Consider the following 27,015-nt stretch of genomic DNA (forward strand, 5'->3'; position numbering starts at 1 on the left):
CATACAATCCAGCGATCCCACTACTGGGCATATACCCTGAGAAAACCATAATTCAAAAAGAGTCATGTACCACAATGTTCATTGCAGTTCTATTTACAATAGCCAGGATATGGAAGCAACCTAAGTGTCCATCGACAGATGAATGGATAAAGAAGATGTAGCACATATATACAGTGGAATATTACTCAGCCATAAAAGGAAACAAAATTGAGTTATTTGTAGTGAGGTGGACGGATTTAGAGTCTGTAATGCAGAGTGAAGTAAGTCAGAAAGAGAAAAACAAACACCATATGCTAACACATATATATGGAATCTAAAAAAAAAAAAAAGGTTCTGAAGAACCTAGGGGCAGGACAGGAATAAAGGTGCAGACGTAGAGAATGGACTTGAGGACACAGGGAGGGGGAAGGGTAAGCTGGGACGAAGTGAGAGAGTGGCATGGACATATATACACTAGCAAATGTAAAATAGACAGCTAGTGGGAAGCAGCCACATAGCACAGGGAGATCAGCTCGGTGCTCTGTATCCACCTAGAGGGGTGGGATAGGGAGGGTGGGAGGGAGACGCAAGAGGGAGGGGATATGGGGATATATGTCTATGTATAGCTGATTCACGTTGTTATACAGCAGAAACTAATACAACATTGTAAAGCAATTATACTCCAATAAAGATGTTAAAAAAAAAAAAAGAAAATCATGGGGAAAGTTAGGTCAGTAGGTAGGGGTCAGATTAGGAGGGGTTTCTAAACACAAGTGAAGGAATCTGTATTATATTCTGCAGGTAACAGGGACCCACTATAGGTTCTGGAGCATGGGAAGGACATTTCAACCACCCCATTTGTGTTTTTAATATGATTTACTACTTGCAAATTTGTTAGCATTTAGAAAGGTTGGATTTTTATCGGCCCGAAAGAGAAAACTGATGTCCCCAACGCTAAAGTTTCCTCCCCGACACAGGATCTCCTAGCAGGGTGCTCCAGGACTCGCTCTGCCTCCCTCAATTACTCTTCACCTGGGGGGGTGGTGGCAGGTAACTTGTCATTTTGCTGAGCCTGTCCCTTCCTCTCTCTTTTCTTCTGGGAGCCAGGCCGCCAGCAGGAAGTACTCATTCTTCTCTGTGTCTGGGAGAGTCTGTCTAATTCTGGGGCTCAGTATCAGGAAATCTTATCCACAGATATAAACCCTATTCTCCAGCATCAGTTTTACTGATAATAAAGGTGCTATTTTGGTCCTCTATCTGCCTCATTCCTTTTTTCTCAACTTGTCAGAACCCAGATGGGAAAGAAAGCCCTTTATACCAAATTAGACTATACTGACTTTTCTGAAACTGCATCACAGGTCGCTCAGCTACACAGATCCAGTTTATACTGATTCATAGAAATGCTTTTGACTCTAAGCCCAGTGCTTCAATGAAACAGCACTGTCCTCCAGACACTGCCAACTTACAGCAAATCACCAAGGTGGTACCAAGACAAACTTATGGCAACACACAGGCAGTCCTAACAGGGAACTCGGTACAGCCATTCAAAATAGCCACTGTGTTTGGGCCCTCACCAGTCCCCCATCCTGGCATCTCCTCTTCTCGGCTTCCCAATGGTCAAACCCTTTCTGTCTGTCCAAGGCCCACACCACCCCATTGTTAGGGAACCGCTGACCGAAACTGCCCACCTTGGCCAAGCAGGATGGTAACCACTTGCACAAGCTGTCTCACAACAGGAGGTCCCGATAAGGAACACGGTGCTGTCGCCGAAACTAACTGGGAGAATTCAGGAGGGGCCAGAAGGAGGCAGGAGACGCCAGCCCATAATACATCCTGCCAACCTCCCAGAATCCTTCGAGCTAGAATCCATCTTGGCTGAGAGAGATGTACGTGCCACCAGAAAGGACCCTGAGTCAGACTAAGTATGGGCCAAGCAGGATGATTGGCCAGAGACAACCCAGAAACTCACCCCATCACCATAAAACCTGAGACTGCAAGCCACGTGGCAGAGCAGTTCTCCTGGGTTCCCTTACCCTACTGCTCTCCACCCCGGCGCCCCTTCCCAATAAAGTCTTTTGCTTTGTCAGTACGTGTGTCTCCTCACACAATTCATTTCCAAGTGTTAGACAAGAGCCCACTCTCAGGCCCTGGAAGGGGTCCCCCTTCCTGCAATACCATGGCACCAGGTATGGCTTATATTAAAGTAATCCCCACGAGTCACATTTTCCCTTCTTCCCTGCTAAACCCCCGTTCTACATTGTTTAGATAAAAATCTATGTTCTATTCCCTCTGAGATAAACAAGCAGAATATACACAAGATGAGTGATCAGTGAAATTGACTCTTCTAGGGAGCAACTATATTTTAAGGGATTAATATGTGATGAGGCTAAATTATAACATGTTGGTTATGTTAGGATGAAAATTCTGAATACACCTTTCCCACCTGGGACCCCTGTGAACAACACTGCTTTACCATCCCCATTCTCAGCCCACCAGGAGGACAACTGGACACATGGACCACGAAGCTACTTATCTCAGGTACCATTTCCAAAGGAGATGAAAAACGTTGTTTATTACTATCATTATCATTAATTATTACTATTATTAATAGTAGTTCCAGAAACAGCTGCCATTTATGGAGTCCCAGTTCTGTGCCAAGCAATGTGTTAGGTGCTTCACATAAATACATTACCTAAGTTAATTCACCTGTAGGGTAGGTTGATGGGGTTCTCATCTTACAGATATGAAAATTGAGGCTCACGAACTTGCTCCCCAAAGTACACAGTAAATGGCAGAGATCAGATTCATGAGAGACCAGGTCTGCCCAATACCAAATTTCATGTTCTTTACACAATACTATTGCATTGGAAAAGCCAAGACAAGGATTCTAGCAATTCCTTGACATTCTCATCCTCTGCCCTCTGAAAACACAGCAGAAATACTTTGAAACTGAATTGTATAAACTATGTGGACTGATTAAGATCAAAGACACTGCTTCCCATTGTAAGAGTTCAATTTATGGCATTTTGGAGGATTTATACCCATCCCTGTCCTTTTACCACCACACCCCTCCTCCGACCAATTCAGCTCCATTTCTCAGAAGCAAGCTGCTCCCAGTGACAGAGCAGGACTTTATTCCAGAAAACAGTTTCTCCAAAGAGCTCTCTGAGCACCTTATTCCTGGACACCACAGAAAGAGGTGAAATTCATCATGAAGCCAACAAGAGAAAAAAATAGATTGAATGTGAGACACCAATTTTCCTACTGTCACTGGGACAAAATGCCAACAATAGAGTCAATGCCCTCAGCAAAGGACAAGTATAAGAATACATTAAACTGCCACCCACAAAAGCATTCCCTCCTGGCCTGCTCCTGCCTACCCTGCAAGTACTCCGGTTCCTCGGACCCAGATCATACACCAGGACTGAGTCCATGAGCACCAGCTAGAGATGTGAGTCCCACAATGATGACTTCATTACTCCAGTCACAATACAGCACCACTTCTGGTCCCAAAGAGAATACTGGTTTTCAAATATGGATCTCCAATATTCAAACTTGATTTGGAATCCAATGATTCACAACACGCTTTCAAGGATATCATACAGCAGTGGTTCTGAACCCTGGCTCCACGTTAGAATCACCTGGGGAGCTTTTCAAACTCACCCATGCTCACATCCCACCTGGATCCAGGTAAATCAGACTCTCCAGGGGTGGGGCCAGGCTTCCTTTGTTGATTCCTATGTGCACCAAGGTGAGAACCACTATCACAAAGGATGCCTACACTGCACAGGTGATAAAGAAGTATTTAAGATATTGTATTTCAGCTGCTGGAGTAACAAAAGTAAAAAAAAGAAAGAAAGAAGCCTGGTTTTCACGGAACAGTAGTCTGTAAATATAAAGATGACCAATCATATTCTTTCCAAAGAAAACTCAGGCCTAGAAGGTAATGAGCATTTTGGATCTCAGGGCAAAGTCAGTGATGAGACCCCGCCCTGTGTTGCCCACTCAGTCATCAAGTTACCCTGCTTGACAGACACCATCTTCTGCCACCGACCACATGAGGTAAGTATTTTGCCGAGCTTGAGAAAAGATTTAAATCTCTATTGAAGGAAACAAAAGAATAATTTGGAAGCTTCCCAAAACTTCATTTATCCAACTGGGTAGAAGAATACTGTGCATTATTGGAAAAGGTAATTGCCCAAATGAGTACTAGTGGATTTCCCAGGAATAACAGCAGGATTTGACCAATTCCCAACTATTACGGGAAGGCCCATTACAGAAGAGTTACTGTTCTGAATTAACGAGTAAAAGAATCCAAGCCCTGGTTGCAAAAGTAGGTTGATATACTACCCACTTCCTTACCTTCCTTTCATCATTAAAAGAGCCTGGTCATGAACATGCCATGTTGTGAGCACGGTGAGGTACAAAGGGACCCTACCATCATTCTGGGCTTCCACCCTCACTCTCATGATACGAACAAAGGGTTCCATGTGAGAATCTGCAGATTAATTAAGTAAAAAATAGCTCCTTTCTTCTTTTTAAAACAGGGCCACCAAAAAATTAAACCCAAGAGCCTCTTCTTAGATCCACTAGATGGTGCAAGCTCTCCTTTTGGAACAGACTTACCAGGAGGACAAGCTCAAGCAGGACATTAAAAATTTACTATGGGCGCACCCAAGCAGCCCCTGCACTGCACAGGAGCCTGCATGGGAAGGGTACTTGCTGTCTGAGGATCTTTCTATTTTGCAACTAAAAAAAGCATAAGGAGGGGCTTCCCTGGTGATGCAGTGGTTAAGAATCTGCCTGCCAATGCAGGGAACACGGGTTCGAGCCCTGGTCTGGGAAGATCCCACATGCCACGGAGCAACTAAGCCCATGTCTCACAACTACTGAGCCTGCACTCTAGAGCCTGCAAGGCACAACTACTGAGCCCAAGTGCCACAACTACTGAAGCCCGCACGCCTAGAGCCCGTGCTCCGCAACAAGAGACGCCACCGCAATGAGAAGCCCGCGCACCACAACGAAGAGTAGTCCCCGCTCGCCGCAACTAGAGAAAGCCCATGTGCGGCAACGAAGACCCAACACAGCCAAAAATAAATAAATTAATTAATTTTAAAGATATATTTTTAAAAAAAGCATAAGGAGAATTTTGCTAAATTCTGCATTAGGAGCTCAGGATTTAACTTAACGCCATAGAAAGACTCACTGGAACTAAGATTTACTTCGAGGGAGTAATGGGAAGAGATGATACCAAAGCCTCAAGACCTGGAGATCTCGGTTGGGTCCAAGCTCGGCCGTAAGCAGCTCTGTGAGCCTGAGCAAGTCACCTAACCTCTCCAGTCCTCAATGTTGGTATCTGAAAAACGAGGAGCTGGGACTAGACCAACTCTGGAATTAGGTCTAGCGCTAAAATTCGATGAGTGTGCATAGCACGTTACGTTTCTATCTCCAATTCAATCTCTGCATTTTAGATGTGGCAAGAACTTTAAACACAAAGGATATGTTTCATGAAATCCATCCAATCTGAAATTTGTGTAAATTAGATATTAATTCACTTACTGAAAAACTGAAATGTTATTAATTCCTTTACTGAAAAATATCTATAGAGTGCCTACTGGGTGCCAAGCATCGGGCCACCACTGTCAGGGAATAAGGACATGGACACAGATGAGAAACACCGCCCCTCACCCGGTCCACACGTAGCTCCCCAACGAAACTGAAATCCAGTGGACTTTAAAGTTCTAAACTTCAAGTTCTAGGAAAAACTGCACAGCTAAATCTACTAGTTCTATTAAAGCATTTAACACAAATATAAAGATCACACATCTTACCCAGATAGCTTGATGTCTTGATAACTAACCATGGCAACAATATACTGTAAATTATTTTAAACTTGATATCTCATAGGCAACTAAAGCCAAAAACAATACAGAAAAGTTTGCCCACTTCGTATAATTTCATTATATGAAGATGTGGAGAGCACGTTTCAGACATGAATCTTAGAGCCATCACTGATTCTTCAATATATTTTTTGTTCATTTTCCTTCTGCTTCTTTCTGTAAAATATCTTTGTCTTCCTTTACATTCTCCCAGCAATATCTGTCTCAAATCCGGTCATTTCCCTTCTGGACCTCCACAACAAATAAGCATTGTCTCGCTTTCAGCAAAAGTCACCTCTAGCCAATCCTCAACGCCTCTTCCCTCAAGTTCCTCACTTGTCTTCCACTCCACGCCGCCCGCTGTCAGCGAAACACCAGTTCACCAACCTGACACGACCACAACAGCTCTAAACCATCCCATCTCTCTTCAGCTTTCTCCCCACTCCCTCATATTTGCTCCACACACCCCCCCGCCGCACCTGCTCACCACATCCATGTTCACACATTCACTCTTATTCAGAAAACAGTACAATACCTATTATGCACAAGGCAGTGTGCTAGGTATGCTGCCACAATACTTGCTCAATGAAGAGATGAATAAATACACATGTATGGTCTCTACGCTCATGGCATCTACCTCCTGAGAGCACAGGTAAGACATTAAACCCATAATGATCGTACGAGGGGATCTTGAAGTGCCACGTGAATGATACCAGCCAAACTCTAAGAAGTGAGGAGTGATTGCCTACTTCTGGCTTGATCACGAAGACTTCCAGAAGGTGGCATATGGTCAGGATCCTGGAGGAGGAGAAGGAGTGGGGTAAGTATAGTCTCAGGAGAAAGGCCGCTCAAGTAGAGGGAAGCATAAGCACAGGCTTTTAACTAGAAGGCTAATTTGCACTCAGTGTATAGCAAATGGCCCAGGGGAGCTGAAGAAGAGGGTCTATGGAGAGAGCACGAGGAAGACACTGGGATTGGCCTGGGGAAGATTCAGAGTCGGGCTCTACCAAGTCTACGCCTGAGTTATTTCTCCAGTACCTTGATGTCCACAGTTCTCTGCCCATTTCCTCCTGGCAATGTGCCAAATGCCATGTTACTACAGATAATAATAATAGTAGTATTACAGTATAGTATTACAGATCAATGAATGCACTGCTGGGTCTTCTAAAATTATGATTTTCCAACAAGTACATAGTAAATACAGAAATCGTTATAACAGAGTTAACACATACGTAGCACTCTGTGCCAGGCATCATTTTAAAGCCATTCAATCCTCACAAATCCTATAAGGTAGGCACTATTATTATCACCCCCATTTTACAAATGGAAATGAGGAAAATGGCTCAGAGAGGTTAAAGGTTCTGCCCAAGGGCACACAGCCAGCAAGTGGCAGAGCTGAGGTATCGACCCTGGCGGCCTGACTCTCAAGTCCACATTGTATTAAGCCCTTTGCAAAGACCTTATGCACTGGATACCACTACATCTAGGTTTGTGTCAATGAATGAATAAATCTGCCCTCCTCTTTGCTCTCTATTTTAAGTCTGTTTACTCAGGCCAGTATTTTTCGGTTTTTGTTTTTATTTGTTTTGGCACAGCATTAGATACAGCAGTGTAGAGACAAGGATGCCCCCAAGACACCATGAAGCTGTCAACACCAAGGTGATGACATCATGAATCCTATGGCCGGTTAGTTCACTATGTGTTCTGTGAACATGCAAAATGGGGGGAAATATTTAGATTTTCATTCATATAACAATATGCCCAGGCCTTGGCTGCACACACACCACGTGCCTTACCTGGAACCTCCGTGTCTACAAAATATCCAAAGACACAGCGTTTAAAGCGGGCTGGAAACTTAGTGCAAGACCTTAGGTATTAATTACAAGATTTTGTTTAGGAAAAAAAAAAAAAAAGAGGTGAATGTTTCAATAGCTTCTATTATAATCTACTGCCACATTCTCAGACGCTTTCCACAATAAATACTAGACATATCATCTTGTTCCACAGTTGGTCCACAAGTGATAGCTCTGCGATAAACAATGGACTCTCCTAGGCTTTTCTATATATCGATAAAGAGAAAAGAATACTTGTGTATGGATCTAAATATCTGTACATGTCATCTTTCCACTTAACATACAGTATGAGAAGTGAAAAAGTAATAATGGTTACAGTCAACCCGAGAAAATCTGCCCATCTCCTCTTTATTGTGTAACCTCCAGTTACAACCTCCTTTTCCCTTCTGCCCACAGCACCAAAGCACCTGGTAAGACCAGGTCGGCAGTGGAAAGGCGATGCCCTGTAATATTCTGGGATACCCATGACATCAGTGAGTGGCCAGTATTCCCACTGCCAAGCTGACAGCATTTCCATTGGAAAGGAGTTTTTATGGTATTGACATCACTGTTTGCATATCTTAACAGCATCACACAGGAGTGCGGAGCTGATTTCAGGGTGATGAGTAGTAGCACTTGCCCAGCATCCTGAACAATAAGAGGTACTTCCCTCAACCAAACACCATGCACACATCAGGGGCAGAAACACATTCCTAGAACCCAACAATCTTCTTTCACTACTCAACCTTTAGATACTACGACTACTAAGTCTTTAAATTAGGCAAACTATTTTCACATCTGCCTTGCTGGCTAAAACAGCTCCAGAGGGGGCAGAGCAGAACCTCATCCCCATTTTAACACCTTGCTCACTTGGAAGAGGCTTCACGGCTTCCCAGACTGTTGTTATCTACCTTCTTGTCTGATGTTCCCCACAGGCTTGGGAAGCTGACAGGGTGGGATTACTACACATGAAAAAACTGAATCCTTAAGTGAGTTAAGATCCTTGCGATCACACATAAAACTAGAACCCGGGCTTCCCTGGTGGCGCTGTGGTTGAGAGTCCGTCCGCCAATGCAAGGGACGCGGGCTCGTGCCCTGGTCTGGGAAGATCCCACATGCCGTGGAGCGGCTAGGCCCGTGAGCCATGGCCGCTGAGCCTGCGCGTCCGGAGCCTGTGCTCCGCAACGGGAGAGGCCACAACAGTGAGAGGCCCGCGTACCGCGAAAAAAAAAAACTAGAACCCATGTCTTCCAAATCCTACTTCAATAAAAGACCATAAACAGCCAAAGGGCCAGCAGAAGGTCACAGATCAGTGTGATCACCCGAGTGTGGCCCTTGGAGCACCTGGGTGTTGGCTAAAGTGTGAACTCCTGGGCCTCAGCCTCACCCATGAAATCCAAATACCCAGCCCTCGGGAGTTTACATGTAAGAAGTTCCCAGGGAACTGTTTTTGCACATTTATGTTTGAGAACCTCTGACACTGAGAATTAGAACAAAGAGGGAAATAACTCTAATGAACAACTGAATTGACATCACATTCTGAGGGAAATAAGGGAAGAGTAAATCCAAAGTCATGCTGTCTATGAAATAATGTAAAAATCTGCTAAGGAACAATAAGCATATTATCTAAAATCAAAACATGATAGTACTAAAGATGGTAAAAAAACAAACAAACAAACACACAACTCACTGTCCAGGAACATACAGTGCCATGGGAGGGATGTCTCATTTAGAGACTCAGCTGGTTAAGTTAATAGGTAATATGTATTTAGTACTAAGTACCAGAGACAATAAGCTCGCTCAATGCAGCATCTCATTTATTCCTCACAAGAATCCAATAAGGTAGGTGTTATTACCCGCAGGTGACACATATACATAGATGAGGGCACTTGCCACAAAGCACTGCTAGTTAAATAGCCAAGAGCCAGAATTCCAACTAAGGTCAATCTCAAAAGCCATTTCTCGCAACGTTAAGCTAGATTGCTTCCCCGAATTGTATTAATCAAATAGAATGCATTAATAGAATGCATTAGATTGCACATACTTTCAGTTTTCAATTAATAAATCAAGTATTTCCAAGTCAAAGCCTCTTATAACTGTCACTGAAATCTTCTAGGTCTGTTTAATAGCTGGGTCTCGTTGGATAGAGCAATTATTAATTTAGGCTGTCTCAACCTGGCCCGCTTAACATGATTTTTTTCAATCCAAGTTTAACAGTGTCACATAGCTGCAGGCCCACGATAGGACTGGGCCTTTTAATTATCTCATTCGACTGCCCTTACTGATGGACGACAGTGATAGTCACATCTGGCCCCTCTGTTTCCACAGAACTCTCCTGTGGAGTCCAGGGTAACAGGAGACAGAATGATTGCTTGGGCTCTGTCCCCGCCATCCCAGATCCTCAGTCACCCCTGGATCCCCAGCATCAGACAGGAACCACAATGCTATATATGAGCTTGAGGTGGCACCAGGTGCCCCAAGCCTTCCTGCTGAGCTCACACATCACAGCGCACGGCTGCCCCTGCTGCCAGCTGGCCCTGGAGGGACCCCTCCCTGTCCTGGAGCCCGCTGGAGCTGCCTCAGAGGCTGTGAGGCCACAGCAGCAGCTTCCAAGAGGAATAACCTCATTTCACCAGGACACGCCTGAGAGCCCTTCCCCTCACACAGACCAGCATTTGTGGGCCCAGGTGGGCACACAGCTATGCTTTCAGCACAGTGGAGAAGAGAATCATTCCAAGTAACTCGTTTACTCCAGGCATGGTGAGAAACAAAGTCCCATATGAACAAGGACAGTTCAACATCACTGCAGGAAGAAGATAAGGAGCTAGCAGAAAAAAGAGCAGGACAGCATTTGGGAGCCTTCAGTGACTGCAGAGGTTGGGTCAATAATGTAGAGAATGCATTTTAAAAAGCAAACTGTTGGGCTTCCCTGGTGGCGCAGTGGTTGAGAGTCCGCCTGCCGATGCAGGGGACGCGGGTTCGTGCCCCGGTCCGGGAAGATCCCACATGCCACGGAGCGGCTGGGCCCATGAGCCATGGCTGCTGAGCCTGTGCGTCCGGAGCCTGTGCTCCACAATGGGAGAGGCCACAGCAGTGAGAGGCCCACGTACCGCAAAAAAAAAAAAGCAAATTGTTGAAATGCATAAAGAGAGATATGAAAGGGAGAGACCAAACTATGATCCCACTACAGTTTTCAGTACGGTTCACCCCAGAGCTGGAGTCTAGTGTAGAGCTCCATGACTCAACAGAAAACTATAAAAAATTTAGCAAAGAACCACCAGATTTGAAAAATAAAATCTCAAATTTCCAGGGCCAAGATGGCATCCTAATTTCCTCCTTCTTCCAATTTCCCACTGAAAGGGGAATGACCTGATCGAAGAAACTTTACAGCATTATTGGAAACCAGACATAAAATGTCAAGGTATTTGTCTTCTGGAGGTGACACAGATGATAGCAGAGTGATGAAGGGCATCAACCTGCTAGGCATCCAAAAATGCAACAGGAAGTCTGCCAGAAGAGAAAGTCGGGGACTTGTCTCTACGCTCTTGCCACCCCGAGCCCCCCACACCATCTCCCAGACAAGAGATGCGTGGAGAAGGACGGATATAAGTGACAGTTAAGTGACAGGCTGCTCCGTCCACTCCTCGCTGGAGACTGAAACACTGGCAGAAGGGACCAGTGTAAACTTCCTCTACACTCAGCACCCAATTATAGCTCATTAACACTCATTAACGGTGATAATTTGAAGACGGTACGCAATTGCTCTTAAAATCTTCAGTCACTAGTTTCACTGGGCATGAAAGTCAAAAACATCCCTGGCTAGTGGGAGCCCCACTGGGCTCTAAAGGGGTCCCCGCCCACTGCACCCACAGACACACAAAGAGCAAGTGGGAGACTCACAAGTGTGGCTGCTCCCAGCCTCTCAAAATTTCCACCTTTTCTTCTCTAGTCCCCAAAAAACTTCCATCCATCAGCCTAAGTCAATAAGCCATGAATTATTGAGCTCACAGGATATAGATCATGAATATGTATGTGTGTGTTTGGAAGATGAGATTCTAAAACAAATGGGCCACATATATACAATGGAATATTGCTCAGCCATAAAAAGAAACGAAATTGAGTTATTTGTAATGAGGTGGATGGACCTAGAGTCTGTCATACAGAATGAAGTAAGTCAGAAAGAGAAAAACAAATACCATATGCTAACACATATATATGGAATCTAAGAAAAAAAAAAAAAAGGTCATGAAGAACCTAGGGGTAAGACGGGAATAAAGACACAGACCTACTAGAGAATGGACTTGAGGATATGGGGAGGGGGAAGGGAAAAGAAAAAAATAAATAAAACAAATGGGCTCCACAGTGGCTTATAAGAAGCCAGCACACATGCATGCCTTTAAGGAAATGGCTGAAACTAGTCTACCCGTGTATATTGTTCAAACATGGTTTTAGCACACAAGAGATGGTGGAAAAATCAGTGTTTCTGGTGGGTTTTTTGCTTCTGTTTTTCCAAGTGCATGTGTATGGAATAATTTGCTGAATGAAACACTGCTGGCTGTCTGCAAAATCCAAAGGTATGGGCTTTCTTTGAGGTCATGGTTATTGCAGCTAGCGCCTGTGAGCTGCCATCAGAAAAGAATGGTGTGTCATTATTTTTCCTTCCATCCATCCTTTACTTCAGCACACTCCCCTCAAGGTCTCCACCTCCAACCACCACAGAGAGCCGCAAACTTCTGCCCTAATTCCCTCAGAGTCTCCAAATAAAGGAGCCAAAATAACCCACAAAACAGAACATCCTAGTTTACAAGATACTTGACAGAAATAATATGACAGAGCCCAGCATGCTCTGTATGCGACTCCGCCCCCTCTTGTAACCTTGCTGGGGCCAGGGCAGCACTGAAGCCATCTTTGGCTGCTACTGCCAACCATCCACCGGTCTCCCGCCAGCCCAGGGCCCCTAATCAACAGCCTGGACAAAGATTCCTCTAAGCTGGTGACAAAGCCAATCAGCCTGCTCCACTTCTGGGCTTGTCTGTGGCTCCTCAGCCAGATCACTATGTTCAAAAAAAAAGAAAGGGGGGTGGGGGGCGGCATCTCTCTCTACCTGGGGACTTTCTTCTACTATTATCATCATCCTCAAACATTTATTGATCACCTAAAATGTCGAGGACACCATGCTACCCCCTATTGCCAGGATCAGCAAGCTTTTTCTGTAAAGGGCCAGAAAGGAAATATTTTAGATTTCACAATTTACATACAGTCTCTGTCATATACTCCTTTAAAATAAATCTTGGAAAAGCGTAAAAAAATTCTTTTTAAAAATTGTGGTAAAGTACACATAATATAAAATTTGCCATTCTAACCTTTTTAAAGTGTACAGTTCAGTGGTATTAAGCACATTCAAATTGTTGTGAAACCAACAACACCATCCACCTCCAGAACTCTTTCCGTCTAACGAAGCTGAAACTCTCTACCCATTAAACAGCTCCCCATTCTCCCCTCCTCCAGCCCCTGGCAACCACCATTCCAATCTGTGTCTATGAATTTAAGTGTTCTAGATACCTCATGGAAGTAGAATCATACAGTATTTGTCTTTTATGACTGGCTTATTTCACTTAGCATAATGTCCTCAAGGTTCATGCATGATGTAGCATGTACCAGAATTTCCTTCCTTTTTGAAGCTGAATAATATTCCATTGTATGTATATACCATGTTTTTGTCTAATCATTCATCTGTAGATGGATGTAAAAACCATTCTTAACATTCAGGATATAAAAAACAGGCCACAGGCCAGACCTGGCCCACAGGTCATAGTTGCCAAACCCTGCTATAGAGGCACCAAAAAACATACAACACAAACCAGAGGTTCTGAAATTTTCTCAGTCTCTGGCACCTTCAGTATATCAGTAATTTTTCACAGCACCCCTAAGCCAAAAGAAATACCCAACCATCCCGTCTATTATGGATTTAAGTCCAAACAACTTACTACGTAGTTAGGTCCTAACAACTTAACTCCTGTTGGGCACTCGAACCTCAGAATCAGACTGGACACTGCCAACCTCCCACCCTGTTCCACGTGGATTTTCATGGGATACTTGCTTTTAAGCACAGCACCCAACAAAAACTCGGTTTTGCAGAAAGTATGCCCATATTGAAAGGAATGTATATTTAATGCAGAAACTGGCTTACTTCAAGTTAGTTAATTCACGTGGTGTCCAACAGGTGTCACTGTATTTCCCGCATAAATGTAGGCACTTTTCACTGAGTTCTCCCACCAAGAGGCCCAGGGTTCCTTGGCACACTGTTTGGGAAATGCAGATAGAGACTATTCCAGGGGTTTCAGACAGAGGTGGGGAAACAGAGTCAAATGCCAAGAATATGCTGAACAAGAGACAGTAGCATATGCTCAGTGTCCAATGACCACTGACAGACACTGAGCTACAGATTCTAGACAAGAGACAGCCTAGAGCCCCAAAGTCAGGGACAGCTGCAGGCAGGAGTGGGATTTAGGCTGCCCCTTGAAGGAGTAAGACCCGACAGGAGAAGAACAAGCGAAGGGAACAGACTAAGTACAGGAGAGGCCCCGACATAAGAACGAGGCGGGTAGGAGGGGGGCCCTGGAGCAGCGTGCACACTGAGGAGACCTAGGAAATGAGCCACTCAAGGTTTCAGAGGAAGGTGGTGCATTTAAAGATGTGTTTAGAAAACTTAATCCAGCAGCTATGGGTGCAACAACCTGAAGAAAGAAGTCGTAGCAATGAGACCCATGTCAAGGTGTGGTTGAGGTATGTACAGAGGGTGACCTACACGGACACTGTTGGGAGAAGAAACAAAAAGGATCAGACTAAAGAACCTTATGGGAAAAGGCTGGCCTTGTAGCGGGGGCGGGGGGGGGGAAGCATGAGAAGAGATTCAAGAATAATCAAGGTTTCTAGACCAGGTAACTAGGGGAAATGATGTCATTCACACAAAGGAATTGTGCAGAGGCTGCGCTCAGGTGGCCCGGAAAGAGAATATGAGTGTTGCTTTTGATATTCTACGTCTCAGGGCATGCCAGGTTACTCAGGCAAAGGGATCCAGCTGGTGGTTGATCAGCAGAGCCCAAGCCCTGGGCACACCCACACGTAGGGCAGGAAAGGAGAGAGGTCAGACAGACTCTGAAGGAGAACAGGAGAGTCTGGAGGGTGGAGGTCAGAGGGAAAGCAGGCAACTCTGGTCCAGGAGTCAGAAGCCTCAGGTTTGTAAATAAAGCGATTCTTTAAAATCCCAATATTTTAAACAAATGTTTAAAGTGCATTTAATGATGTGGTGAGATGAACACTGGCGGCTGTACCCGGGGAGCGGCAGTCTGCTCTCTCAGGTACTTTGGAGGATCTGATGCTTGGTGATCGGGACCATCTCTTCTCCTTGGAACCTTTACTCCCTGCATCCCTACTTTCTCCAGCCCCTTCCCCTCAACCCTTCACTTCTCTTGAAAGTCCTTCCTTTCTGATTTTTCAGTTCCCCACCATGCTTCCCAAAATGTCAGTGCACCCGCCAACCTAACTCTGTCCCCACCGGACTGTCCCTGAGCCCCTCACCATCGGAAGCCCCCTGCACTGAAACTCCTTGCTACGGACGTAAGAGCTCACCTGCCCTGGGAGTCAGGGTAGGGCCTTTGCCCCGCCCCCATCCTCCTGGGCCTCCCCTGCACAGCCACACTCTCCGGGTGTAGTGTGTCCAAACACAGCCTCCGAGCCTTGGGTCCTGCCAGCGCACTGTCCCCAGATGTCCTTCCCCAGCTGCTCACCTTCACGGCTCAGCACCCAGTCACTCTCCCTCATCACCCACTCCATGTCACAGCGCACCCCTCACCCACCCACCCCTGCTGCTTTCTCTGTCACGGCACTTATCTTAGTCCATCTTGTTTGGAGTTTGTGGTTGGCCTGTCCGTCTCCTGGGTCCCAGATCACAAGCTCCACGGAGACGAGAGGGGTTTTCAGTCACCTCCATCTCCCCACAGGGTCTGATCACGTGTTTTGCACCCAGTGCACACTCACCAAGTGGTCTTTGAACACACGATATTACCCTCTGCCTGCATATGAGATGGCAGACTCTGTCCTGGAGTGAGTGCCATAATACCTTTGCGTGTGACAGTATACTGCTTTCAGAATGCTCTCATGGAATGGACTTGAGGACACGGGGAGGGGGAAGGGTAAACTGGGACGAAGTGAGAGAGTGGCATGGACATATATACACTACCAAATGCAAAATAGATAGCTAGTGGGAAGCAGCCACATAGCACAGGGAGATCAGCTCGGTGCTTTGTGACCACCTAGAGGGGTGGGATAGGGAGGGTGGGAGGGAGACGCAAGAGGGAAGAGATATGGGGATATATGTATACATATAGCTGATTCACTTTGTTATACAGCAGAAACTAACACAACATTGTAAAGCAATTATACTCCAATAAAGATGTTAAAAAGAAAAGAATGCTCTCACGTTTGAGGCAAGAGGAGTGTTACTATCTCCACTGTGCAGAAGAGGAAAATGAGACTCAGAGAGGTTAAAAGCTTTGCACAAGGTCACACAGCAGTAAATACAAGAGCCGGGGTTAGAACCCAGATCTTCTGACTCATGGTCTAGAACTCTTCCACCACACACCCTGCCTCTGTGTGAATCCGTGTAATGATAAGCTTGACTTGGTGATGGTTACCTGTGCTTGAGATATCGCTCTGCTGTTTATTCATGTCTCGTATGTTGTTGGCATATCTGCCTGTCACACTAAAGTCTAACTACGTTTTAGGTTCCAGAGGATAAGGATCAATATACAGACTTAGGCGGTAACTCTAAACTGTACTTTCTTATGTGTTTCTAGAAAATTTTAAGCCGCAATTTACTTAAGCACTAAACCCAAACACGCTCTTACAGTTGCCATCTCTCACTGCTGACGAACACTCTACAACGCTGAAGCGAGTACAGACATGTGCTGATGGCTTCCATGTGTCCGTGCATATCCACTCTTCATCTTTTCCACCCTGCTCTGAGCCCCAATTCACCTGTATGCACCAATTTTCTCCACGATTCCCTTGCCACCTGGATTCCATCTGGTTCACCCAGTGGAGTCCAGCAGGAGATCGGAGGCAGGGAGGAGAGTGAAGTTTGGCCATTTATTCCCCTGACTCCCTCCCAGATTGGCTGTGACCCACGTCTGAGGTTCCTGGTTCTTATCAGGGGGGTCTCTGCATATAGCTCTCGGACCCTTTACGCACAAATTCGGTCTCAGGGTGGTGACCGTGGTAAACCTGCCCAGAATATGGCCACAAATTCTTTGACATTCCTATCATCAAGATGTGGGGTCTATGTCCTCTCCCCTTGAAAGTGGGTGGGCTCTGCGACTACCAGGAACAATAAAACATGGCAGAAGTGACACTGTTTCAGTGCACAGACTGGCAGCTTCTACCTAGGGATGCTAAGGCAGAACTGTTCTGGGAGACGCAGGCCTCCTCTGAAGGCCTTTCTCACACTGCACAGAAGTCTCGGACACTCTGGCCAACCTCTCCCCACTCCCTTCACCAGGGGTCAGGTTTGCATTGCAGTCTGACAGCTCCCCCAGCCTTCCCCACCTTGCTTCCTATTTTCTCTCTCACAAGCACTTCCCCTAATAAAATCCTTGCACATTTAATCCTACCTTGGCATCCTCTCCTCTGAGGACCCAGACTAATACAACCATCCCAATAAATATTCAGCCTTGAAAACTGAGCCCTGATATTAAACATATAAAGACAGTAGAACTAGCTTTTGCTGAATAAGGGCGGTCCCATGAATCTAAGGTCATAAATAACCAGTCTTATATTGGGTTGGCCAAAAAGTTCATTTGGGGTTTTCCATAACATCTTACAGGAAAACCCGAAATGAACTTTTTGTCCAACCCAATGCAATGGGATGTCTGTATGTATGGCTGGATCTTGTTCCTAAATGATCTATATTAACACGGTATCATTTTCTTTAATAAGACTTTTACAAAGTATGATTTTCACCTATCTCCAGAAATGTATCCTTCCCCAGATGTCCAAAATAGGTTCTCAATCCCTTGTCCAAAACCTGGAGACTGTGTGCATTTTGGAATTCAAAACTTTTCAGGAAGTTAATATGTACATCTGCCATAGCTGACATAACAAACCCAGCAGGTCTGGCGCAAAACTCTACAATCAAATACATTAATACAGCAAGTCCCCTACATATGAACAAGTTCTGTTCCGAGAGCACATTCATAAGTCCAATTTGTCCGTAAGTCCAACAAAGTTAGCCTAGGTACCCAACTAACACCATCGGCTAATTAGTACTGTACTATCATAGGTTTATAATACTTCGCACACGAATCATACATAAAAAACAAACACAAAAAAATAAAACATTTTTAATTTTACAGTACAGTACCTTGAAAAGTATGCCAGACACGTGAACCAACTTATGTGATTGGACACGCGAACGCACATTTGCATCTTTGAAAATTCGCAACTTGCAGGTTCGTATGTAGGGGACTTACTGTACTATGTCCTCCACGAAACACACAAACATTAAAACAAGTGGTATAAAAATAAATAGCCTGGAGACAGTGCAGGTATGGGTTTGCCACCAAAGGAGTTCAGCAAAGGTCAGACTGCACTGCCATATGAATTATTAAAAACATTCAGTTTTCAGAGCTTTTTGAATGTCTGAGTGTGAATAAGGGATTGTGGGCCTATATATCCACGCTAAACTATGCAGCCCTTTAAAAAAAACAAACAAACCAGATACTCCTTTGCACCAACACAGAAGAATAAACGGCCATCCCCCAGCGCGGGATGAAGACGGCACCGAGCAGGACCCATGCAGAGGCAGGGTGACGTTACGCGTCTCCAGAGAGGGGAGAAGAAAGGTGGAGACGATCTTCACTTGTCAAAGCCCCACGCCCACCTTTTACTGCCCTCAACCCTTTGTTACGACTTCATCTCTGGTTAAGAAATTCTGTGGAAATATTGTTTATGAGTATTGACTGTGATGTGGGAAAATTTTTAAACCTGAATTTATCTATACTATTTATGAGACACCCCTGCAAACTGCCTCCATTGATTGCAAGCAACTAAAATGTTAGACGTAAATTGGGAGCTAAGATAGTCCACAAAGGAAATTTATGTAGGGTATTAAATAAGCCTCAAGGCAAGGGACACTGAATATGAGAAATGTGGACCGGAGCCGCTCCAGTAGCCCTGAGACTTCCGGGTGTCCCTTCCCGGGTCAAAGGCGAGGACACACGGTGTGTCTGCTCCCCCTGGGAGCTCCTCAGAAACACCCAGCCCTGCACTTCCCTCCTCCGCCCTGAGCCCCTGTCGTGCCGCTCACAAGAGGCTCTTCTCTTCATCAGCCACGTAGGGAGCTGAGAGTCAGCGGAGAGGCCGTTCACCTTCCTCCTCTGCCCTGCTTCGTCCTAAACCTCCTCATTCTAAGTGATAAAAACACAAACAATGGAAGATGAAAAGCAGGGAGCGAAATAAATTAGGAAGGAAATATTCTCCCTAGTCGCTAAATAGCCCTGGGAGAAATGGTCTGCAATGGGTAAAAGTTAAGGAATATTATTAGGGATGGGAAATTCAAATCTAGCTTAGTATTATATATATTAGTATTTTATATATTCAGTATTGACTGTTTTTTCCCCCAATAAGCATGTATTAACAACTTCATGATTTTTCAATCTCATATTTTAATTATGGGCATAACTGAGAACAATGTTAGTTAACACATGTAGGTGCTGTTATTTTTCTCTAGGAACCACTGTCTGGGAATGTACTGAGTGCCAACACCCTGCCCAGCACTTTAACAAACGTCATTCCATACCTGTGCTGTTTATTCAACCCCCAGGTCTAAGGGACTGTGCTCAGCACTGGAGATTCCCCAGGCCACAAAACGGGTGTGAGGCTTACCCTCAAGAAGCAGGCAGAGCACTGTGGAGACATTCCACAAGGTCCTGTACATTGAATGATTTAATTCCACTCGTGGTGAGTGCTATGAAGGACAAGTACTCAGAGACCAGTCAGAGCCTCCTAACAGCTCTCTGAGGTGGATCTCATCCTCGATTGTAGGATGTAAAGAGTTATCATTAATATTTGTAACATTAAGGTATGCTAATTATAATAACATAAAATGTCCTGGACAAATAATAATTACAATTATCACTATTATAATACTGACTTGGGAAATAATTTTATATCCGCTGGTCAATGAGAAAAAGGATGGGAATAAATGAGGAAGGAAGTCTGAATGCGCGAGAGAGTATGTGGATAATTACTGTCAAAGAATTTCCAGGGCACCATTCTATTCCCCCATAAAGGAAAATTCCTCCATGCAGGGGCTTAGAGACCTTCAGACACCCTCCCCTCCTCCAGAACAGCAAGGTACTAACAGAAGGACAAGGTAGAAACAAATACAAGGTTTGTATTTTCCAGAGATGTGTCCCATATTTCCCAAGACAAATTTAATTTCAAAGACTTGGTTCCTTGGTTCCCATAAACCAGTGAAATAACCTGGAACCCTCAATATGTTGAAACCACAACCAAGATTACCTCCTGAACCCAGAAGTAACACAAAAATCCTAGTCGGACCAAGTACCCTGTTTGTTTGGCAAAATATTGCTACTGTGCTCAAAAGGCACTAAATGATAAGAGGTGAACATGTTCCACCAAGACCTGCTGCTCTAAACGAGAACTCCCATCATCACCACAGCCAGGCTTCCAAGTTGCCATGATCAGGTGTTCTTAGTTTCTATAAAACATGAGCCCATGGAAGTGGAACGTCCAGATATACAAAGGTGGGCATTCCATCAGAAGGCACGTGATACGTTGTTCCTTGCTTCTCTCCCTGCCAGGGCTGTCAATGCCAATAACTTGACAAGGATCCTCTGAACTAAGTACTGTATATGTGTCTTTACTTAGTGAAAAAAGAAAACTCCTTAAAATTAGAATGCTAGGTCCACGATGTCTCCTGATAGCTCACAATAGAAAAGATATCAGTTGATTTAGTCCATGAAATGAGAGCGTCATAAGGAATTCAGAGTGATGCTAATGAGACAGCCAACCTTTGATGGGACCTTCACTTGGCTTCGCTTTAATTTTTGCTGTCACAAAGCTGTTACAATAAAAAACTATGTTCTGTTAAGTAGATGGCAGCTCCAGGGCACTTGTGCCACCAGTGCCCCTCTCCACGTCCACAGGAAGCCTCACACTCTCTATGACAGACCTCTTAAGCTCAGAGGACAGCTTCACAGAGAGCTCCCAGTAGCCACTACCTATGAACTCAAGTAGACACAAGAGCCAGTCCAGTTGCCAATGCTTGTTTAGACTCCCTTACTGGACATTCACAATGTCCTGTTCTATGACATCAAATGGATCCCATCAGACTTAAGCTGTTGCCGTCATTAAGACCTGTAATTGATACTGGTAAGGGATATGGATGGAATGAGAAGGAAAATAAGGCTAAAGTCACCATCAAGTCAATTACACTGTGTTCACCTTCCTCAGTTTCCATCAGTTGTACTAGAAACAGGTAGAAGATTACATCAGCCCATCACTGACCTTATGGAGAGCTGGAGCCAAGACTGGTACCAAGAATCCATTGTAAATATAATTGACGAGCTGATTACGAATCAAGGGGTGAGCCACCTAAGAAAGAAACGGCAGTCATGAAAAAGATAAGGAGCGCAATCTTTAGGTCTTCTTAAAATCAACCATTTCTGTGTACATCCTGAATTCAAGTAGGAAATCCAAATTTTGGCCATTTATTCCACGGTTAAAGAAAAACCCAGACTTCAAACCAACATGTAATTTTTCCAGATGGTTTATCCTATTATAAACAGCCTGGACTTTCAAATTTTAAAACGGGTAATTTTAAGTTTCTATCTGAACAAACAATAATAAATAGGCTAATTATGTATAGGGACTCATAAATTAAAGTCGACAAACTGGAAAGTATAATTTTTGCTCCATAACTTCCTCTATGTCCTATCTCAACCTGTGGCTAATTAAAAAGATAATAAGAACTGTCAAAATAGACAATTAAAAACATTCATTTTGGTAGCAGAAAAAAAATTCTCATTTTGAAAATGCCTTTTCTGATAATCATTTATATTGGGGAAGAAAGCATTTAGAAAATTTTTTCATAAAAAAGATACTGTTAAAAAGCAGAAAACATTATCAGAGGTACAACACTTCCTATATTTAATTTTCAAAATATATTTAGCATGGATAAGCCTTACTAATATCTTTTATAAATACAACCACCCCTGGGTGTCTGTAGGGAACTGGTTCCTGGAAGCCCACCCCCACCAGGATACCAAAGTCGGCAGATGGTTAAGTCCCTTATATAAAGTGGCACAGTATTTGCATATAATCTACACACGCTTCCCATATACTGTAAATCATCTCTGAATTACTGTATAATACCTAATACAATATACATAGTTGTAAATACAATGTAAACGCTGTGTAAGTAGTTGCTGGTACACAGCAAATTCAAGTTTTGTGCCCTTTGGAACTTTCTGGATTTTTTTCGAAATATTTTCAGATCCTCTGTTGGTTGAATCTACAGCTGTGGACCCTGCAGATACAGGGGTCAACTGTAATCTCTTCACTTATACCCCCAAACAAAAAATCTTAAAAGTATATGGCTTCAATCTCAAAATGTATCATTTTTCTGTTCTTAACCATGCCCGTTAGCTTTCTCCTTCTCTAAAGAAATAAAAAGAGCATCAAACAATAAAGTAAAAAGCAATTTCTAGGGAAGTGAGGCTAGATCTTTAAATTACTGACAATCTCTCTCTGTGTGTACATTTGGGGAGAAACTAATAGTTCCATCTTTTTTATTTCCACATTCTTCTGCAAGAAAATATTGACAGACTGTAATGTTAAAGGAAAAAATAACTTAAGATGCAATCCATTTATCTCATACATAAATAAAATTTCCTTTGCCTTAGCAATAAAAATGAGATGGGAACTAAAGTAATTTACTTGCATTTTCGTCCAGAAGCCATTTCTTTATTTGGTAGATAAACAGATTATAACTAACAGTTTTCACCTTACAATCACCATAAAGAAAATTTGATTTCTTAATAAATCCAAGATTAAGGTAATATTTGTGCTATATAGAAATAAAACATTTTTTGATGAAAACCTACTACACCCTTGTGTATTTATAAAATCTGTTTTTTTTACTGAAAACAGTAACAAGAAATCTGAAGGTAAAAATCTAATCAAAAAGCCAATATACTAGAGTTCAGTGGTTGTTTGTTCCCCGAAGCAGGCCAATTTCAAACCAAATTTAATTTGTGTTGCTAAGAAGATGCTTAACTTCTTCTAAATTCAATTGGAATACCAATATTCTTTATGCAGTAAGCACCATTAAGCAAAATAAAGTGTTTTCCTTTGTAGACTCCCAAGAAGACCTTGAAGTGAAAGTGGTATAATCTGGAGTACTTACAAGCCTAAAAATATCTATTTACTGAGTCAGGCACTGAACTTATTTTTGATAGTTAAGTGGATAATCAAAACAGAATTAACACTTTTTATAACGAAGGTAAAGAAAATCTACTCTTTTTTTCTCAATTGAAACTTCCCAGAAACCTCTAAACTAACACTTTTACTCATTCGAGAACATTCAGTAGGCTTAAAGTAAAGCGTCAGTATTCCATAAACGTTTATTGAAATAAGAAAAGGAATGTTTATCAACTGATCCTTCACAATGCTTGTATCCTGAACGGACCACGACAGAGGGTTCCTTGCCTGCTCCCACCTGAATGACGGCGTTGCAGAACTCAAGGGAGTTCATGAACTGGACCAGAGGAGGGAGCAGGACCCAGTCGTCCTTCAGAAGGCAGTGCCATTCCTCGTCTTTCTCTTCCAGCTTGGCAGGCAGGGAAGAGTACAGACCACTGAGCCCGGTCGCAAGCACCTGCGTTCAGAAATAAAAACGTAATAAACACTTTCCCCAGGTTCTTAACCTGCAACAAACAGCTCCCAGGTGATGCCACTGCCACTGGTCCAGACTGTACTTTAGGTAGCGAGGTATTCCAGCATCAGAGGCTGTCAGCTAGGAAGGATTCCACAGCTGGAGGCGGGAGGGAAGGACAACTCCAGCAGAGGGAACAGAAGCACCAGAGGTCTTCGGCTAATACCTACGCAATGCTACAGGTTGTTTATCTCCTATGTGCCAGGCCTACGCTGGGCAGTGGTAGGGGGAGTGAGGGAGACACATGCAAGATGAAGAAAACATGGTTCCGGCACCCAAGGTATGCCGGAGAGGAGCGAACTCATAAGCAGTGCGTTCTATTACACGACGCTGAGTGCACACACCAAGAAGACCCACACCCCCCGTTCCATGGGGACACACTGAGGCGGCCCAGGACGGAAGATCTCACACGGGCAGCATGAGTAGCTTTATGAGAAAGATTCCTGCAGGCATGTTAAAGCTCATGACTGACACGTGCGTGCTTCCAGTTTAGAGAGTGCTTTCATCTCATCTCCACAAATTACAGCAAGAAGAAAGAACTGGGGGTCACAGGTCAGTTAGATGGGACGACGAAACTTCAAACAGCGCTAAAGTGGGTCTAAACTGAAGCATCGGCAGTGGGAAAAAGAGGAGTAAAGAAAGGGGAGGATCACATGTAAGGTGGACATGAGGGTGATCTAACTATCATACCTACCTATCCAGTATTAATCCAAAGCTCACAAGGTTTACTTTCTTCCCCTGCTCGGTTTCTAAATGACACTGACAGTGTTTGGGCTCAGTTAGTGTCACTTTATCCAGCTTGGTCATTAAGAAAATGCTGATGCATAAATTGAGACAGAAATATAGAAAAGGAACACACATGTTGACTGCCTAGTAGTTTTATCTTGTGGAGAACAGGACCAAGGAAAACAATGAATTTCACAGTACGGGGAAGTGATGCTAGCCAAACAGCACCTTAGGGCTCCTGATCTGGTAGATGTGCAAAGGATGGACAGGAAGTGCTCAGAAAGAAACACAGAAGTGATTTATAAAAGGTGTTGCTCTGGGGTAAACCCTGAGGTTATAAGGAACTCAAATGGGATAGAAACATTCAAGAAAACATTCCATTCTGAGTTAGGCCCAGAAAAGAAACAGCAAAGTATTCACTGATCTCACAGTCTAATAAGAGATGAACAGGCAATTATAACAGTGTAATAAATGCTCAAACTGCATAATAGAAACTAGGTCACCGTGGATATACAAACCCAGACTTGGAGTGTTGGGAGCAGGAAATGTTCTCAGAAGAAGTGATGTCGGGCTCCCCTGGTGGCGCAGTGGTTAAGAATCCGCCTGCCAATGCGGGGAACACGGGTTCGAGCCCTGGTCCAGGAAGATCCCACATGCTGCGGAGCAACTAAGCCCGCGCACCACAACTACTGAAGCCCGTGCACCTAGAGCCCATGCTCTGCAACAAGAGAAGCCACCGCAACGAGAAGCCCATGCACCGCCACGAAGAGCAGTCCCCGCTCGCCGCAACTAGAGAAAGCCCACGCCCAGCAACGAAGACCCAATGCAGCCAAAAATAAATAAATTAAATAAATTTAAAAAAAAAAGAAGTGATGTCTAAGCTGCTGAAGAATGAATAAGAGTTAGCCAGAAAAAGAATGTTGGAAAGAAGAATATTCCAAGCAGAGGATGTACAAAAGCTCAAAGGAGCAAGAAAACATGGCACCTTCTGGAACTAAGAGAAGTGCAGTATTACTGGAGCATATAGTTAGAGATGGGAGGAGCCTGGCGGGTACGCTGGAGCCAGATCCTGCAGGGTTCTGTAGGACAGAATACAGAGCTGGAGCCCAGTGGAGAGTCCAGCAGACAGTGTGTGGGTCTGATGCCTATGAGAGGGATCTGGACTAGAGATGGAGCCCTGGAGCTGTCCACATGGCGATGAGACCCCAAGCTATACAGACCAGAGAGAGAAGGGAAGGGAGGTTTAGACCATGAGCTATAACAAAATAATCCATAGTGCCTGGTGTCAGACACAGAAAGTCAGAAGGAGGTATAAGGACCTCCCTGGCAGTCCAGTGGTTAAGACTTCTTCCAGTGCAGGGGGTGCGGGTTCGATCCCTGGTCGGGGAGCTAGGATCCCACACGCCTCGGGGCCAAGAAAACCAAAACATAAAACAGAAGCAATATTGTAACAAACTCAATAAAGACTTTAAAAATGGTCCACATCAAAAATACTCCTTAGGGACTTCCCTGGTGGCACAGTGGTTAAGAATCCGCCAGCCAGTGCGGGGGACACGGGTTCGAGCCCTGGTCCGGGAAGGTCCCACATGCTGCGGAGCAACTAAACCCGTGCGCCACAACTACTGAGCCTGCACTCTAGAGCCCATGAGCCACAACTACTGAGCCCGAGTGCCACAGCTACTGAGGCCCGCGTGCCTAGAGCCCGAGCTCCACACAAGAGAAGCCACTGCAACGAGAAGCCTGCGCACCACAATGAAGAGTAGCCCCTGCTCTCTGCAACTAGAGAAAGCCCGCACCCAGCAACGAAGACCCAACACAGCCAAAAATAAAATATAAATAAATTTATTTTGAAAAAAGGAGGTGTGGATCCCGGCATGCCGAACTTGGAAAAATTACCTACAAACTGTTGCCTCTCCTCCCCCGTCTTGATCCTAGAGCACCCTCTGGAGCTCCCTGTGTAGCAACTGTCCTCCGTGCATTTATTAATTTATCAGCCCTCTTCTCCATCTCACCTGGCCTGACGTGTTCATTCTCGCCCACACGGCAGATGTGGGTGACTTGCCCAGTCAGACGCTAGCAGTACTTCCCCTGAGTAACACATCCGTCAACAACAGAGGATGGGCCTGAGGATTGGTCACCTGGAGGTCTCAGTGCAGAGAAACCAGACGCCGCCAGGGGGCAAATGGGGGAGGGGCGGGATGGGGGACGGGTGGGGATGGGGGCTATGAGCCCACAGTGGAGTGTGAGGGCAGCGAGAGAAAGACACGAACCGTCTCAACAGTGGAGAAACAGAAAGGTTACATACATTTCTCTGTTCTATTTCCTAGTGACCTAGATTTACTCGTTCATTCACTCACTCATCTAAAAAAAAAAAAAAATCAGTGAGCACCGCCAGGCCAGGTACTATGTTAAGTACGGGACATACGATAGTAGACAAGATAATGCACGTATCTCTTTCAAAATCAGGGCACCTGTGGTCCCAGAAGAGAATGTCCCTGATTTAAAAGCATTTAACTCCTTGTCAGCAAACCCAAACAAATCACTTTAATTCCAGTTTTGAATGTGACCCCAAGTGAGCTGT

At 44.5% G+C, this 27,015-nt stretch overlaps 1 protein-coding gene across 19 annotated transcripts in view; it reads right to left on the reverse strand.

Moving 5' to 3' along the window:
• FHIP1A (FHF complex subunit HOOK interacting protein 1A) overlaps positions 1–27,015 on the reverse strand; it is a 223,811-nt gene that overhangs the window by 65,632 nt on the left and 131,164 nt on the right. For 16 of the 19 annotated variants that reach the window (XM_089912372.1, XM_089912382.1, XM_089912378.1 and 13 more), the window contains 2 exons: positions 23,493–23,651; positions 21,281–21,367 (listed from right to left, as the gene is read on the reverse strand). The exons of 1 other annotated variant lie outside the window; for it this stretch is intronic. In XM_089912372.1, coding sequence (XP_089768498.1) covers positions 21,281–21,367; positions 23,493–23,651 — 246 coding nt within the window. The remainder of the gene's footprint in view (positions 1–21,280; positions 21,368–23,492; positions 23,652–27,015) is intronic. 2 more of the 19 variants (XM_089912383.1, XM_089912373.1) reach the window with 1 other exon arrangement.

Source organism: Delphinapterus leucas, chromosome 5, assembly GCF_059928025.1.
Source record: "Delphinapterus leucas isolate spDelLeu-1000000601 "Yukka" chromosome 5, BTC_Dleu_Yukka2, whole genome shotgun sequence".
Lineage (NCBI taxonomy): Eukaryota > Metazoa > Chordata > Mammalia > Artiodactyla > Monodontidae > Delphinapterus > Delphinapterus leucas.